The sequence below is a fragment of the Rhamphochromis longiceps genome, linkage group LG19, assembly GCF_057381845.1.
Source record: "Rhamphochromis longiceps isolate RC_006_pf linkage group LG19, R_longiceps_female_GT1.1, whole genome shotgun sequence".
Taxonomy (NCBI): Eukaryota; Metazoa; Chordata; class Actinopteri; order Cichliformes; family Cichlidae; genus Rhamphochromis; species Rhamphochromis longiceps.
Genome location: NC_140575.1, coordinates 29,905,076 through 29,923,253, shown reverse-complemented (window position 1 = coordinate 29,923,253; position 18,178 = coordinate 29,905,076). Strand labels below are relative to the sequence as shown.

The 18,178-nt window shown below is 43.4% G+C and overlaps 2 protein-coding genes across 4 annotated transcripts in view; one reads left to right on the top strand and one right to left on the bottom strand.

Annotated features, from left to right (window-relative positions):
• Nucleotides 1–2,348: 2,348 nt before the first annotated feature.
• Nucleotides 2,349–7,468, bottom strand: six4a (SIX homeobox 4a). Its single transcript, XM_085391214.1, has 3 exons — nt 6,595–7,468; nt 4,285–4,985; nt 2,349–3,135 (listed from the first exon to the last, which is right to left on the bottom strand). The coding sequence occupies exons 1-3, from the start codon at nt 7,326–7,328 to the stop codon at nt 2,528–2,530; spliced, it is 2,043 nt and encodes a 680-aa protein (XP_085247340.1). The 5' UTR covers nt 7,329–7,468; the 3' UTR covers nt 2,349–2,527.
• Nucleotides 7,414–18,178, top strand: part of mnat1 (MNAT1 component of CDK activating kinase) — a 36,508-nt gene continuing 25,743 nt past the window's right edge. The window contains exons 1-6 of one of the 3 annotated variants that reach the window (XM_085391223.1): nt 7,414–7,432; nt 8,846–8,950; nt 15,777–15,929; nt 16,314–16,387; nt 17,331–17,434; nt 17,668–17,808. In XM_085391223.1, coding sequence (XP_085247349.1) covers nt 8,862–8,950; nt 15,777–15,929; nt 16,314–16,387; nt 17,331–17,434; nt 17,668–17,808 — 561 coding nt within the window. In that variant the 5' untranslated portion in view covers nt 7,414–7,432; nt 8,846–8,861. Of the gene's footprint in view, nt 7,433–7,518; nt 7,654–8,728; nt 8,951–15,776; nt 15,930–16,313; nt 16,388–17,330; nt 17,435–17,667; nt 17,809–18,178 lie in introns of those variants that run through there. The other 2 variants (XM_085391222.1, XM_085391221.1) reach the window with 2 other exon arrangements.

Genomic DNA, 18,178 nt, shown 5'->3' with positions numbered 1-18,178 from the left:
CCCCTCTCTGTGACTCAACAGTGAGCACAGACAAACAGCCTCTGTTTATTTAGGTCATCAGCTAGATCATATATAACTCCCGTAGCCAGGATTCCCCGAGCAAGGACGACTCCTATAATCCAGCACAGACACACACTGCAGAAAATAAAAATCCCCTGCTGTTCATTCATTTGTCAAACTTTGTCTCCATCTTATCTCTCCACTGCTGGTTTGGTCAGGTGCCCATTGCGCGAACAAGTATTGGCTTGTGATTCATGAATTCACAGCGAATCCCCTCAAGCCTTGAGAAGAGCCTCGGCTCTTTTCTGGATCAACTCTGTGTCTGTGAGTGACAGCACCTCAGATTCATTCTTCCATATGTTGAAGTTAGGGAGTGGGGGACTTGGCCTTCGCTCAGGGAAAAGACCATTGGATTGGACTGAGCTGTGGGGAGCTGCAGACCCCCCACCCAAAAGGAGCTTTACCTCTGGAAATCTCATTGCTGTTTATTTGAATTACAGAGACTGAGATGAGAAAAGGAGGCCTAATGAACTCCAGGTTGCCAGGCATGTGCAAACGATCACTGCAGGTTTGCAGAGAGCTGCACCAGGCTCGCTGGATTAAAGTGTGCCAGTTCACCCCTCCCCAACCCCGTATCCTCACAATCTGGCTGCACAGGACTCCAAAACACTGAGATGAGATGTTCTTTTTGTCCATCATAAACTTCCATTTATCTCAGACATGCTATGACGAAAGAGAATTAAATAACGCTATTAGTCATCTTCTAGAAAGAATTAAAAATGCCTGTTTTCCATTTTTATAAATATAAACTTTTATTGCAGTATGGAGATTTAGAAAAATACATTCACATAATTTCAGATAACAAACATATAATTCAAACTAAGATTAAAAAACAAAAAGCAACAAAGACACAAAAAAGACTATCTTTTGCCCACAACTCGTTTTTGGTTTATGACATTAAAGCACTGAGGATACTTTCACTGAAATGCCCACTCAAATGAGAGGATCATGTCACAGATCCTCAAGAAAAGTGTTACGAGGCCACTAGCATGTAGATCCACTGATAAATATGCATGGTGCGAGTTGGCCATGAGGTTGAAATGTCCCGCTTACGGTCACGTATGAAAGCGAGAACTCCTGCTGTGAAAAGCAAATGGGCTCTGCACTCCTGTGTCTTTCCCTCAGTTGATACCCGACTAATGTCCTGGCGACGGTGACAGTGGGAAATCTCTGAAGCTGCGTGGCAAGACAAAGATTAAAAAAGTACAAGGCACAAGTGTCCCAAACACGATGATGCCACGCAAAGAGAAATGACCACAATCTCTCTCTGTTTTTAAAGTGGGACGATTTAAAAAACAAAAACACAATTTTTCCACTTAGTCACGTCCATAACTTCTGTCCCTTTGTTCCTTATACTTTTCGAAAGCATACGTGATGTTTGCACCTGGTTTTTACAGAAAAAATATAATTCGTGATCACTGACATCATGGAGACGGGTCATAATGGAAGATGATACAGCACGGTGTCACCACATCAAGTTGACATACTATTAGCTGCAGCATTAGAAAAAACATGTGACGTCCAGCGTGCGAGCTGACCTTTTTGATCATCGTTCATATGCTGGTCTCACAGGTTGATGATGAGGCTTGAAATAGGAGCCATTGCCGAGAGGGTTGTGCGTTTGTTGAGGTGTGTCACACATGACAAAACCCTCAACACAAAGGCTGTTTGAAACACATCCGTTGTATTGTCACTATGGTAGTGCAAATGCCCAAACAGGCCAATGCCATTGTGTATGTTAAGTAGCAGAAAGGCACATTTTGTCTTAAATGTTGTCCCATTTTTGAACCCTCCCAGCTCATTTGGTATGAGTTAAAGCACAAAAAGCTGCACTTTTTAGTACTGATTTGTGAGGCTTTTGTAGACAATCTAAAGTGCTTACTGAAGGACACTCCCCCACCCCCAAATCAGCAGCTTTGTGTGTTTAGTGACCTATTCTCTTTATAAACGCGTGTGCAGTCCTTCAGTAAAGCTGTTGCTGTTTAACTGACCATTATCATAGAGGCTCACTTGCTGTTCCCCCTACAGCATGACCTTTTTGGTTTGACCCAGATGACGCATTTAGTTTGGAGGAACATCCTTGTCACATGACTCGAGGCTTTCCAGCACCTGCTTCTGCAGATCAAATCCACTCAACAGGAAGTAGCAGGTGCAGTCTATAAAAATGCACATTTAGACACGGCTTAAACGCTTACAGCAACGTCTTCTGTTAGCACATCACCATCGTTATTATTATTTCGTGATAAACTGATAAAGCCCACCTACTAGGCTCCTCTCTGACTTGAGTGCATTGTAAAAGTCAAATGAATGCAAATAATTTAACATTGAAAAGGAAATGAATGTTTTTTTAAAAAAAAACAAAACAAAAAAACAACCCACACACACGCACACAAAAAGGAGTAAAAAGATTCATCATATCACTGCTTGGGCGGACTTGAGTGCTTCTGCAAAAGGGAGAGGTTTGAGGTTAAAGGTCAGCCATGTCCTCATCCATCTGCACTGTCTGTAGTTTGGCCAGCTCCTTTCCCTCCGTAGCCTCCATCTCCCCACACATTGCCCGCACCATTTCGTTCATGCTTCCTGAACCCGAGCCATCCACCTTGCTCTCTGAAAGGTTCATGTAGTTGTTGTTCATGCCGGGGCCCATCAGGTGTGAGGACGGTGCCCCTCGGACCTCGTGGCCCCCAAGGTACTCTGTGGGCTGGAGGTGGTGGTTGCTCGGTTCTGTTTGAGCCATCAGGGGTGTACTGACAGTGAGGGTGGTGTAGACCTCTGAGTCCGGGCTGGATGAGCTGACGGCAGTGACCTCGGCGGTTGAGGCGGGACCTCGGCTGGAGGAAATCTCTTCTGAACCGGAGTAGTTGATTTGACCACTGGGGTCCAAGTGGAGCCCGTGATGGTACGAGGAATAAACACCTCCCTCCAGAGGCTCCTTCTTGATGGATGGCTGGCCGCTATTGCTCATGCTGTAGAGAACCGTACTGTGGTGCAAAGATGCCATAGTCAGTTTGTCCTGCTGCTCGAATGAGTCGCCACTGGAGGAACTCACTGCTACATTATTCAGAGCCATGGTACCTGTGGTGATACAACAATAGATCAATACATATATCTTTCTCCAGTTTGGCTGCAGTAGATCCCCTTCCCGCTGCCTGATCCCCTCTTCGGTTCTTGCAGTATTATGCGTTCCATTTACAGCAGGCCTTGGCCGCAAAATTGCTGTTGTGTGTCTTACACACTTTGAGGACGTTAAGATCGACCCTGCAGTTGCACCAGAGAACAAATGAATAACGCTGCCAGAACTCAAGAGAAAGCTGCAATTTTCTGTTTTTTTTCTTCTTCTTCTAATTATTCATCCTGGTTTACATTCTCTGCTTCATGTCAAAGTAAGTGCTGTAATGGCTTATTCCCTGTTAGTGCATTTCATGGCCTCTGATTGTCTCAACATATTTCCCCTCCCCTGCTCTGGAGATCAAGAGCGTAATGATGATGAGTGATGGTGACTTCAGAACTTGTTTTTATCCATCTCTGGGGTTTTAAAAGGACCACCACTTCTATATATACGTGTGTGTGTGTGTGTGTGTGTGTGTGTGTGTGTGTGTGTGTGTGTGTGTGTGTGTGTGTGTGTGTGTGTGTGTGTGTGTGTGTCCCTTCTATATTTCTTCTGGTCTGTGTTATGTGCACCATCAGCCCCTAGGGCTATGGCCCAAACACAGACAAGCCAATAAAGCAGGTCAGATATATTGGGTGGGTGTAGTAGAGACCTGTTGACAAACCACTGGGGACATTTAAGGAGGGGAAAGAGCAACAATCACGTATTATAATGCAAGGTGGTATAAGGCTGTGATTTCTGTGCTATAGATTTAATTCAGATCTTCATTCTGATACAACATTGGATTCTGTTTTTGTACTTTTGTTGACTTTAAAAGTATATAAAGACAGTTTGATTCATATATAACTGTCTGTTATTAAAATCAACAGCAGATGGCTCTAATTTTTATCTAAAAATCTTTTATCTCCCTTATGAGACATTGTTGCTTCCTTAGTGAGAATAGTTAAAGTACAATTATTCTTAGCATAGTTATATTTGTATCCATGTCCATTCTGACTCAGTCTCTTCCATGAACATTTCAGCTACACATGACCACGTAACCTCTAAAGGTAAAAAAGAAGATCAAAGTATTAAAATTGAATCATCTTAGACAGCAAATCACTTCATGAACCCACCTTGTTGTGTAATTGTTGAAGAAGAGGAGGCAGAAGAAAGCTGCAGGGGAGGAAGACCTACGTCGCTGTTGAGTAATGAGCTGCCATCGCTGTCAGAGACTCCACTTGGTACCTGGACCAGGCTGTAGCCACCCAGCTGCAGAGCGCCTGATGGGGAGCTGAATGTCAGAACAGAGGAGCCGCCATTCTGGGCAGCCATGGTGTGAACCCCTTCCAGCTTCACCTCTGACCCATTCACACAGCCAGCGTAAGATGCATATGGCAGGGTGGACTCCTCAGCATTCCCTAGTCCTTTGTCCTGTCCTGTCTGCATCTGCATGTCCACTCCAGAGCCCCCCAGCAGCACCCCTCCAGAGGGTCTCAGAGGATTAAATGCCAGGGGCTGGATGCCCAAATTGAGCCCGTTGAAGAGGATGTTTCCAGGTGAGTGGAGGTAAGATGATCCACCATTGTGAAATACAGTAGAGGGCGTGTTACTGGTCACTAGACTTCCATTGTAGAGACCGCCACTGCTGGATCCAGGAGGCATCTTGATGTCCCCGATCTGTTGGATGACCACCCCACTGTCCAGAGGTCCCGTCTGAATAGGAAGGTTCCCGTGGGTTATCACCCCATCTGAAGAATTGGAGAGAGGACGAGGAGACAGCTCCTCCTGGCCTTTACTGGACTCATCCTCTGTGCTGTGGTTTCCATCTGATTCACTGTAGAAAAACAAAAGAGGAGGGAGAAAGATGGCAAATGGTGTGTAACAAAACAGAGGAAAATAAAAAGGGAAAATTTGTGTACCATTTGTATATGTTTCTGGGAAGGAAGAACACTATAAACACCGACACAATTAGACCATAAACTCGTATAATGGAATTCATTTCATTTCCACCCACATTTTGCTTTTAAGCCAGAGCACACAGACTCACATTTATTGCTGGGTTATTACAAAGCTTTGAAGGCAGGCTGTGTCTGTGTAGCCCTCTTACCTCATGGAGAGCTGCATGGACAACAACCAGGCAGCGTCAACAACCGTGCAACCATTTGGCGCAATAAATTCTGGAGTGACAAAATGCCAGCTCTGACAGGACAAATGGCTTCAAGTATTTATTTATTTGTTTTGCCTCTGATTTGGGACATTCCAGTGAAAATTCTTATTTTTAATTTTCCAAGAATAACAAAGTGAAAGAATAGGAGCAGCTATATTAGCAGCCTCATTTTGTTTACTAGCCCCCTTTTAAAAGACTGATTAAAACAGCTGCACCACTTCACACCCCCACTCCCCCCTAAGGGACACACACACACAAACACACACGCATCTAAACCCACCACTTCCAGGAAAATATAAAAGGGTGTCACAAGTTTAAAAAAAAAAAACAGGGGAAAAAAGAGAACGAAATCAAAGGTTTATAAAGATTTAAAAACTTTGAAATTATTATTTTTTTACTGGCGATTTTAAGACAGCTTACAATGGTGTGTATATGCCTCTGTGTGTGCGCGCGTTCGTGCGCGTGTGTGGTTAGAGAGACAGAGGGGTCACCTCCACCAGGTGTGCGTCATCTTTGTTCACTCAGAGGGAAACATGAAAGAATAGCGTGCACATGTCAGTCTGTTTGTCTGCGGGATTATGAAATGAAGCGCAGGAGTTGATGGAAGCTCTGAGATCCTTTCTTGATCCAAAAGGAAGAAGGGGAGGGCAAAAAAAAGAAGTCATGATCATGAAAATGATTTATGTGCTACTGAGTACACGCGCACCACCAAGTGTGTGCGTGCGCGCGCTCAAACACACGCACACACACCACGAATAGATAAGAAGATTTTAACCTTTCAAGTCATCTTTTGAACCGTCTCATTAAAGTTGCCCACTCCCCGCGTCTGATAGTTTAATCGCTGAAGTGTGTATTTTGTTGCTTATGGTTTCCATGCCTCTTAGCACCAACGCACTTGAAACTTGATCTGAATGGCAACAGCTTCATATTTCAAAACATTAAAAGCGTGCTCCTAACCCCTTTTACAAATAAAATTTTGTGTTTCTGAACTATGAATAGTTAATGATTTAAATTGTTCGTTCTTATTTGTGAGGCCGGCAAGACGATTATGAAATACACTCGGTATTGTCAGTAGTCGAACTTGGTCCAACTGCATAATATAGCCGCTTTTCCATTAAAAAAACAACAACTTTTAAATACTTGGTAAAGTTAATCGGCGTTCATTTTAATTAAAGGGCCTTTTACGCACATAATCTTCAGAAGTAAAATTTATTGCCGTTTGATGAGCGATCTGTGACGGGAAAAGGTCTGTGGCGTGCTCCTTTTGTTGCCTCACCTTTTTGATTGTGCTTCCGACGGGTTTCTGTCTCTCTGTCTCCTGTTTTTGAACCAGTTGCTGACCTGGGTCAAGGAGAGTCCGGTTATCTTGGCGAGATTTCTTTTCTCCGCTGGAGACGGGTACCTATTTTGATTATACAGATCCTTCAGTGCGTTCCGCGACCTCTCCTTGAAACAATAAACAGTCTCCTCGCCGTCCCAGATAGTCCTGGGGAGAGGATACTTTCTCCGGATTCGGTACTTGTCCACTGCGCCCAGGGGTCTACCCCGCGCCTTCTCCGCCTCGGTGTACCGCGCTTTGTACCACAGATCTTGCAGAAAGGTGTGGTTGGACGGACTAAAACTGTGGTTCTCCAAAATACTGTACAGCTCCTGATACCGAGCCTGATGGAAAGCTACGAGGGCTTGAGCTTTCAGGATGCTTTCGTTGCCCCGTAGCAGGTCACTCTGTGGCAGGGACCACAGGAACCTGGCCAGCCGGTCCACATTGCCTCCCTGCTGCAGTGCCTCGCAGACACACGCCACTTGCTCCGGGGAGAAAGCAAGAGAGGAAGCGGCATTCACCAACAGCTCAGTGCGCACCGCGTCAGTGCTGGGAGTCGTGCGCTCCATGGGCAACTCCGCCGCGTCCAGCGCCACAAGCTTGATGCACTCCCGCGTATCCACCTCCTTCACATTTTCCCTCTTGATGTCATTTGCTGTTGTGACTTCTCCGGCAGAAGAAGAAGACATTTTTTTTTTTTTTGGTTCAAGCCTTCCCTGGTAAAGTCACTCCTCCCCGCTCGATCAGGTTACCTCCTCGCCATGCGAATGCGATCGGATATCTGACAGCAGCTGTAAGTAGATATCTCTCTCCCCTTTTCCTTCCAACGTGACTTTTACTCTGCGGGGACTGGAGCTGGAGGGAGACACGGTGGGGTCTATCTACAGGAGCGCCTCGCTATTGGCCGTCGAGGGCCCGTAAGGGAGGAGCGAGCATGGATTCAGACGCGAATGTTTGGTTTCCAGCTGTCAGTCATATAACTTCCAGTAGATTAACGTAGCTCACCTGTGCAAGGTGAGTGCTTTTGTGATCGTGGGAACGGGATATCTTTGTTGTCTGTATTGTCAGGAGATCATTTGTCTGTAGGTATGCACATAAAAGAATGTTTTATTTCCATCTCGATGTATGGAAATCCAAACGGAAGTAATGCTGGGAATACTGTCACTCACTTTATTTAGCCAGTTTACATTTATTTTGACAATTTTAAAGTAACAAATGTTAACAAAAAATAGATATCAGATTTACTCACACTTTAAATTTGTTTTTATTGTTATTTCAGGAATGAAGGTAATAAAGTTTCAGCACAGATCCTGCTTTAAGTGGCTATTGCGAGGTTGTAGCCTACCCCTCCCACCAAAGACTGGATCAGAATACTATACGCGACCAAAGTAATGTCAGAAAAAAAACAGCACACCCCTATGAAAGATATCATATGAGGACTAGACCTCAAATTTCTCTCAAGAGTAGCTCATTCCCAAATCAGGTGATCTGTCTAGCATCACGTAACAGGTGTCCAACACCACATCATTACTGATATTTGAACTTTAAATTATGTTTTCATTGAATCTTTTATAGTAAAAGAGTCTCAGATCGTCTTAACAATTACTACCATCCACATATAGTCAATAAACTATTATAGCTCAAGCACTGGGAGGAATGAAAACTAAAAATATTTAAATATCAAACTAATTCCTACGAAGTTCACGTTTTCTCGCAATGATTTCATAAAACTAACTTAATGTAACTTACGAGTTGTTTTCCCAAATTCACAATCATCCAGAAACGATATGATGTCAGAAACCCAGGGAAACAATGTCTGGGTTGATTTTTGTTTTTAATTATGTTTCTGCTCAGACTTACAAGATCATATGCAAGTTTTTTTTGTTTTGTTATATTTACTCGATTACTACCATTACTACTACTATTACTACTAGCTAAAGTTATTTATTTACTTAATTTATTTTACCTCGCTTCCACTGGGACTCCCTAGCAACCCTTGCATGTATGTGCGCCAGCAGCTATTTGCACCTCACCTCTAAAAGCAATCATTAAATAGGAACACATCTTATTAATGCCGTTTCCTGTCGGACCTCATTTTGTGTAACGCAGTGGTTCGCAGCTTGGAATCTGACAGGAGAGCTGCAGGTTATTGACGTGTTTTGTTTTGTTTCTGAAGTGCTTTTTATTATTGCCATTATTTTTTTAGTGTGGTGCAGACAGAAATGGACGAACAGGGCTGTCCGAGATGTAAAACAACCAAATACAGAAACCCGTCGCTGAAGCTGATGGTGAACGTCTGCGGCCACACGCTGTGAGTATTCACACCTGACAGCTACAAGGAAAGAGCACAAATCCTCCACAACATCGCGGCGTTTCTGCTCCAGGCTGCTCGAAACGACACGCAAACACAAAGCACCCCCCAAAAGCAGCTATAATATAGCGTTTAAAACTGTTTCCGCACATACATCTCTAGTCTTAATTGGGGGACTTGGACGTAAACAAAACTGATAAGCCTCGAATGCTGACGGTTTGTTGGGCTAGCTCATATTTATAGTCTTGGTGTTAAATAGCTGTGTCATTGTAGACAGAAAGTGTGCTTTAGAGGTGGGTTATGTTTCCTGATAGAGCTACACAATTGCAAAGCTAGGCTAATACTGCTGGTAAACACAGTATAGCGGCCATTGTTTACATATGACCTACACTGGCTGTAAGCAGCTCAGCTTAGAGACCTCTGTAGAAAAGCAGACCCTGCAGTTGTGTCTTTGTGTGTGTGTGTGTAAAGTACAGCAAGTTTAGGATGGCAGGGGGAAAAGTGACTAATGATGAGGAGCATAAACACCCTGTGCTGAGTTTTGAACCACATAATGAATATGAATTATTCAGAGGTTTTTGAAAAGGGCCAGCTCAAAGGTGCAAATCAAATTCGAGTTTGACTGCGCAAGTTTTTCCATGTTAATCTGCCAACCTAACTAAAAGCTACATTTTTATTTGAATGGCTGCACCTCTGCCACAGGTCTGGCTTAATTTGGAATTTGTCATTTTTGCATTAAACGGAAAATATAATGCAAAACCTAAAGTAATGTATTTTATTATTATAAGAGGCAATGATGAGATGGTTTGGAGGGAGGATATGTTGGTTAAAGGATATTGAAGATGGAGCTACCTTGCTGGAGGAAACGAGAGAAGCCACAGTGATGGAGGAAATGCAGAGGGTTGGTTTGACAGAGGATGAAAGGGACAGAATAGGGTGAGATGGAGGTAGATGATTCACTGTGGCTACCCCTAAAGGGATCATATGAAAGAAGTAGAAGATTATGATTATTATTTGCATAACATACAGAAATGGATGAAAAGTTAGCATGTTTCCATTTGTTCGTATTCTGCTACTTCTGTGCAGCAGCATCATGTAGATACTTTTTCGAACTTCACTGTGCATTTTTCAGCATTTAACCTTGTCCGCCCTTTAAAAACATGGACGTTTAAATGAAGGGGACATGTTCTCCATGAGCATTATGCAGCGACGGTGGTAGCTTGATGAGCACATCTTTTTCGACCCTGTCTGTTTATTGACCGTGCCATCAGGAAGTGGTCGTGCTTTGTCATCAGGTCAGCGGGCTCATAACTCACTGCCTCTGTCTGGATGCAGGACTACACACAGAAAATTAAAATGATTCTGCAATGAAGCAATTTGGAAAGATGTCCTAGCCCGGGTCACCTTGGATCTGTTCCTCAGAGCCGGTGCGACAGTGAATTTATGCATCACTTGGAAACTGCTGCACTCCCTAACCATATTAGTATTTTCATCACTGATGCTTTTTGGCTTTTCTTTCCCCCCCCCCTTTTTTTTTTTTTTTTTTTTTTTGAAGCAAGTCTTACAGAAATGCTACAAGATCTGTAACTCTGTTTCAGAGTTATCCATTTTCTCATTTTTAATCAACAACGCTCTTCAGAAAAACTATATAAGAAAAAGAAAATCTAAGAGGTTAATGCACATGGTTAGTTTTTAGATGGTTACCGTAATTGTCGGGCTATAAGCCGCTACTTTTTGCACAAGCTTTGAACCCTGCGGCTTTTAGTCAGGTGCGGCTTTTCTATGGATTATCCATGATTTTTGTCATATCGTAAGACGATTTGTTTTGTTTGTTCCGCTGTTGTACGGCACTACGTTGCCTGGCGGAAGGGCATGTGATCAGACACACAGTATCGGGGTTCAAGAGTGGTATGTTGGTCACATGTCCATCTGCCAGGCAACATAGTGCCGTACAAGTAGCGCTACACGTTCAGCGGGAGTCGTGGATGACGAGCGGCAATAAACTTGCGAAAAGCAAGTCATGCTCAACTCCACCGGTGGAATCTGACAGCGTGGAAAAGTGTGAAAACATCCATGATCACCAACGGATTTCGAAGGGCTGGACTGCTGCATGATGGAGAGGACACCACGGCCCTTCAGAGGGTGTTCGACTCTGACACTGACAACGAGGATTTGTTTGGTTTTGAAAGTGACAACGAAGGAAAGAAGCTGAGAGTGGATGACGAAGCGATCCTGAGCCTGTTCGTCTCCGACACTGGAGAAGAGGACTTTGGTGGTTTCAGTGCGCAGGAAGAAGAGAAAGATGGTGAATGACTGACTTTTCTTCTTGTTAAAGCCGTGTCACTGCACCTGAGCCTAAAAGGTAGTCCGAATCTATTTTTCTGGTGTGCTGTAGGTTATTGTTATGTACTACATTTGTTACTCATTTATGAAGCACAGTACATGTTTCATACTTGTAATTACCGCTACTTTTACATATACCTAAAAAGCTGTGCAAATATGTACCCATAACTTGTTTTTCAAAATATTAATAAAAGGGGTGTGTCTCCAAACAGCCATCTCTTTCCTGACAATTCGCTTTGTGCATATTCTCTTACATATGATAAGTCAACATTGAAACACCTGCGGCTTTTAGTCAGGTGCGGCTAATGTATGTACAAAACAGGATTTCCCCCTGATTTTAGCTTGTGCGGCTAATATTCAGGTGCGCTTTGTAGTCCGGGAAATACGGTATATAGTTTTTGACTCTGTGCACCAACATACATCTTTAATCCAAGGGGCTTAACAAAAGCAAACAAACAAAAGCCTTTGGATAAATGAAACTAAGATGAATGAATATATACCAGAATTATTTAAAGAGAAAAGTATGGAGAAAGAGTGAAACAGCTCCTGATCTAAAGCATATCCCATCATCTGTCAAGCATGGTGGAGGCAGTGTTATGGGATGAACACGTATGTCTGCCAGTGGAACCTGGTCACTAGTGTTTGACAACGTGACTGCTGATAGAAGCAGCACAATGAATAATGAAGCATACAGAGCTAAACTCTCTGCTCTCATTCAGCCAAATGCTGTAATACTGATCAAAGAGCTCTTCAAAGTACAAATGGATAATGACCCAAAGCTTATTGCAAAGCCAACCCAAGAGTTTCTCAAGCCATAGAAACTGGATATACTTCAACGGCCAAGTCAGTCACCTGATCTCAAACCAGTAGAGCATGCTTTTCAGTTACTGAAGACAAAACCGAAGGTAGAGACCCACAATTGTCGACCTGTCCTGCGTGTACCCTGCCTTTCACCCTATGGTAGCTGGGATGGGCTCCAGCCTCCCCGAAGCCTTGATAAGGATAAGCAGAAGAGAACAATTTGATTCCCAGCGTCTCCAGTCTGCATGTCCTTGGTATGAGAGAGAGAGTGTATGTGATAGGTAAAATGCTTTAAAGATGTAAAATCTAGTGCCGTGTGTGTGTGGTAGCATAAAGCACTTTAAATGTTCATGAAGTATAGGAGGGATATATATAAACACCGGCCTGTTTACCAGGAGAAAGTAGCACTAGTGAGAGCACAAAGCAGTTCAGTTATTCAGAGCGATAATGCTAATACAACACAACCAATTCTTCGCAAAACAAGTCATTTGAAGATATCACCCAGGCCTCTGTGAAGCCATTTTCTTCAGTGACTGTCCATTAAAGGATTAATTGACTTACTGAGATACATATACTAGATGAATCATAAACAGCTGAGAATACTTGGACTCCATTTAGATAAATGTAAGAATGTCTCTTCTTTGAGTGGCCCGTCCAGTCTGCGCTGACTAGCCTTCAGCAGTTGCATTATTAGCTTCTCCATGCATCTAAATTTAAACTCCACCGCAGCACATTTTGTATCCTTGTCACCAGGGGCATTTGATGTGGGTTATTTATTACCTTTGCACAATGACACTGGGTCCGTGTCCTTTGGCATTTGACACTGGGCACAGGCAGGCAAAAACAGTTGTAGCTGAGGCACACAGTGCTGTTTAGAAAGTGGACACAGTGATGCTAACATTACAATTATAATCGTATGCTGCAGGATAATCTACAGCAGCAATGCAAGAAGTCGTTTTGGGGATCGTTCAGATTTTTTTTTTTTTTTTTAAAAAGCGTCCAGTGTGAAGTTCAGACATGTTCTTGGCTTTTCTTTAAAGTACTATAAATGTGCGGTTGGGGCAAGCTTTTAGTTTAAGCAGTCATAGTGTTGGTCTTTGGCATTTTCTGATTGTGATGCTGCAGGTTTTGCAGATTGTTTAGATTTCATACAATGCCATTACACAAATCCATCTCTACTTGGTCTTGAATCGACCCTTGGTCTAAGATGGAAACAAAAATATAGAGATCACTGTAACAAGCAAACAAGCTCGGTCTCATGCTGTCTCCTGCTTTTCTGTTTTTGCACTTTAATTCAAAAGTGACACAGCAAAGACGCAGGCAATGTCACTGAGAGATGGTGGGGGTAGTGGTGGTAGAGGAGTCTCTTTGCTGAGCCAGGGCCCTGTTTACCTTCCCCTTACCACCCCCTTTCCCTGACCTGCTGACAGCTGCAGATGGGAGAGATAGGAGCCTGGAGCTCCGAGCAGGACAGGTGAGAGAGGGAGGAGTCAGGAGTGCTCAGTCAGCGACAACAGCCTTGAGACTCAGAGATGGCAAGTAGCTAAAGATCTGTCCATTTAAATGTTTGCAATTGAGCGTAGAATTGGCAAAAAAAAAAAAAAAAAAAAATCTTGATCCTCCTTTGATCGCAAAATGAAAGAAGCTCACAATCTCAAAGCTGGCAAATTGATTCTAAGAGTCTCCTCCCTCCCTTTTAGACGGTCATCTCTTTGCTCTAGAGTTACACAGGATTTCCCCTTTGGAGAGTTCTGTTGTGTGGTCCATTTATGGGGCGGGGGGCTAAGCTACACCCCACTCCTTGCCCCATTTTGATGAATGGGCTCTTTGTGGGCCTGTGGAAACAAGCTGAATCCTTCAATCTACCTCCATATGGCCAGGCCTATAGATCTCCTGTAGCCTGAGGCCACAGCGAACATCTGCCTCTTCCAGGCTGCACTTCAGACTCCGAAGCACCAACTGGATGGCGCAGATGTTTGTCTGCCGTTCAGCTTTCATTTTTACATTGCTGCTTCTTGTAAGCCAAGCTGAACTGCTTGTAAGACAGTCCTCCGTGGTGCTTCGTCAGTTTGTTGTATAGCTGCTTTGAAAGCTTTGGTGTCACAACTCTGCAGGTTGGGCTTGTTTGACCCTTATGTGTGACGCTAGGTATAAACAGCCAAACTCCACGGCTCTGCAGTTTCTCCTTTAACTGCTTTTTTTTCTGCTTTAAATCCTGCTGATGAAGTGAAATGTCTTGCAGGATGGCTCAGTCATGATTGTTCTAATAAGCTCCATCCCTGGAGAACTTTTGACTCGACACCAGTGCCTCATGCCCAGTGTTTGACTTTTGGGAAGAAATGACTCAACCATACCATCAGTGACGTGTGGTGAAAAGTCGGGTTTTTTCCCCCCCCTTTAGCTTTGTTATACTTTATTATGAAAACTGTAAATGCTCAAAAGCAGATAGTGCTATTTGGAAACCAGATGTCTTTTTTGAGGTGGTCACAAGCAGGAAGGTGGATTCCTGTTGAAATAAAGCTCCACAGAGACCTAATTAAAAGAGTGTACTGTGCAAACGTTTATCCAGGCTCTCCACCCCATCAGGGGAGATAAAGGAACATTCCCATTGTCTTCGGTGTCCACTACTCACTTGCGTGTGACTGATGGGTAAACGCCTACCTGCATAAAGGTGTGATTGATGGCTAAGCACAGAATTGTGCCCTCAGGTAGGTCTGCTGATTGGTTACCATGGCGTTTCCAGTGAGGGTGCACAAAGTTCCTGTTTTGGCCTGTGTTTCTTTTTTTCTTTTTTTTTAAAACCTGAAATAGTTTCTTCCTTTTGTGTAAAGGCACGCTCTTTACCGAGGAGAGCTCTGATTCATTGTTGCTTATATGGGGAACTAAAGGCCACCTGAAAAACTCATCATGACTTTGCTGTACTGCTACATATTTTTGCCTTGGAAAGACGTAGCCGTTTAACAGATTTATAGCAAATACTTTGATCAGTAACAGCCTAGATTTCCACAGTGTTTAAGATTGTGGTTTATTCCATTGCAGCCTCCTTTCATTTAGGCACCATGTCAGGAATAATAAGAAAGTGGGGGAAGGTTGGAATGACTTTTGGATCCGTTTTTAAAAAGGTATAAAATATTTCAGATTTATTAAAAGCTTTAGTTTAAATGACAGTTCAGCTTAAGTAAGATACTGCTGTTGTTCATCTCTATGCATTTCCCAAATTACATAAGACTCGGTCCTTTCCTGTAATGATAGACTATGCCATGAGTTACCAAGCTGGATTTTATCATATTATGCAACGTGGCTAAATGACTGAGGCCTGTTGAAATAACAATAAAGTAAATGTTTTTCCAGTGCAGACAGACGCTCCGCTGATGGGGTGTCGGGCTAATTTCCTCCTCTCTGAGAGCGGGAGGCAGTCTAATCGACATTCCAATCATAATCCCAGCCATCTTTGAGCACTCAGAGGAAATATTCATGTTCCCCATTATCACCCATTGTGTCTGATGGTTTACAGAGATTTAAAAAAAACCACACAAACACAAATCTGCTTTATTCTGAGGGAAATTGCCACATACGCTCACACAAGCGTGCTTACTACTGACTCTCAGAGGTGCCCAAGGAGGGTCACCTCTGGGGAAAAAATGCAGTTCAGCTTGCTGTTTAATGCCTGTTTTTGTTGCAGATGCGAGAACTGCGTTGAGATGCTGTTCGTTCGCGGCTCGAGCAACTGCGTGCAGTGCGACACGCCTTTGAGGAAGAGCAACTTCCGCGTGCAGCTCTTCGAGGACCCGACAGTAGATAAGGAGGTGGAGATTCGTAAGAAAGTGCTGAAGATGTGAGTGAGGGGGACTGTGAGGGTGAGGGGTGTGGTTCTTGGTGTTTATATGTCATCCCATGCCTCCTCCCACTTCTTAAGCTACCTTTTGTCTTTCTCATTACACTGTTTGTTTTGTAGACAATGCATCTCCCCGGGGGTGCTCAAACGGGAAGGCTCTTTCTCTGCCAGATTTTTACTTCTCAGCCCCTCCCTGCCTCCTCTCTCTTCCCTGTTATCTGTTCTTTAATAGCCCCTAATTGACATCTAATGTGCACCTATTAGCCAGGATACAGACATGGTATTATAAAATGGTTGATTTAATGGAAGCTATTAATGTCGGTGCATATTTGCTCTCACCAGGTTTTACTTTTTTGCATCACCACTTCTCTTGTTTCTCTGCAGTTACAACAAGAGAGATTTTGACTTCCCCAGCCTGAGAGAATATAACGATTATCTGGAGCAAGTGGAGGACATAGGTAGGAGCTTGGAGCTTCATGCTGAGACTAGTTTAATGATTTCTCCTTGACTCTGGCTGCACAAGAGGATGTTTTACAGGCATTAGTGTCAGCCGGGGCCACAGATTAGGAAACAGAACTTGCAATGTTCACACGTCTTCACTGGCAGGTCAGTGTAAACTTGTAGCTTGGATGTATTAGAAGAGCTGCAAAACAGTGTAAAAATCCATCTAAAACAGACAAATAAAACTGATGGAGTATTTCTTAAAATAAATAAATAGATATACCATTTGGGCCAGTGATGCTGTTTCCATCAGTCCAGTCACCTTGTGAGGTTTTTTTCTCAACTTTTATTTTCACATTAGAAAACTGCAGGTTTAAACAGTTTAAATGCTTCTCCCATCCACCGCTGGTTTATTTTACACAGCGAGGGTGGAGCTAAATTGAGCAGAAGCTAAAATGAAAGCTGTCTGTATGCAGATAAACTTCTATATAATTAAATTTGGCAGATTTCTTGTAAATTGTCTCTTTCTAGCAGCAACACCTACAGCATGTATATAAGTGGGTCTTTATTATGTTAATTTGTATTATGAAATATATATGTGTTAATAAATTGTATATATTGTTATAGATTAATCTGGCAACATAAAATAATCAAATTTGCTTGTTTTTTGTGCGATCTGCTGGTTCGACGGCCCAATGAGGGGGGAAAAATGTCATGATGAATAATTTCTCCTCAGCTCGTCTTTACATCGTCCCTGGGTTTAAGATATCACATGCATGTTGATTTCAACATTTCAGTTGAATAAATTTGTCGTTATTTCGAGTACAGTTTTAAATGATTTGGAGGATTTAGATAGTGGGTTTAATTAACGGTATTGTGGACTTGGAGACAGTGGTTCTGTCCACAGTGTGAGTTGTGATGGATTGATATGTTCAACAGTGGCTGTTCTTTTGCACACAGTGTATAACCTGACAAACAACGTTGACGTGGAGAACACCAAGCTGAGGATGGAGCAGTACCAGAGAGAGAACAGAGATGTCATCCAGAGAAATAAGGCCAAGCTTGTAAGTACTTTTGAAGGTTTTCCCCCCTTATAAAAGGATAATACCTAATAATGACACTTGTATTTAAGATAAACACTGGCCTTTTTTATTTTAAAGCCAGCTGCTCTGTTTGTCTAAGAGGGCAAAGTGTAGAATCAAGTGCAACAGGGCGGTGCTACAGCTTGTGTAGAATCTGCCGCGTGGTCAATAAAGCGACAGGTTCTTCCAACTTGCCGACTCTCTCTCCTCCTCAGACACGGGAGCAGGAAGAGCTGGAGGAGCTTCTGTTGCAGGAACAGCAGAGCAATGAGCAGCGGCGACTGGAGGTGCTGCAGGAGGAGCAGAGGCAACTACAGGCCAAGAGGAAGAACAAACAGGCTCTGCTGGACGAACTGGTGAGATGCACACGTTGCATGGCCGTGTGCATGTGTAATGACAAATCTAGTGATGCAATTAGCGAGTCACATTATGACAGATGTTCCATGTCGGATGTGCATGCGCTCGGCTCTAGGGTTCGTGGATGTGAGATCATTAAGAGCTTATTACCAGTCATTGTGCTGCAGGTTGCATTGTTCTCATTCTGTGATTCCAAAGCCTATCGGCTCCATTGTGTTGAGCTGCAGGCTTTGAAAGTTATTGTTCCGGCAGAGCGGGCTGCTGAAGGACCATCACAGATAGCTGGCTAAGCTGTGTGTTTGTTTGTTTAAGGCACAGGGCCTGTTGACTGTAGGCAGATGAGATCAGCTCTCACCCCCCCCCAGGGGA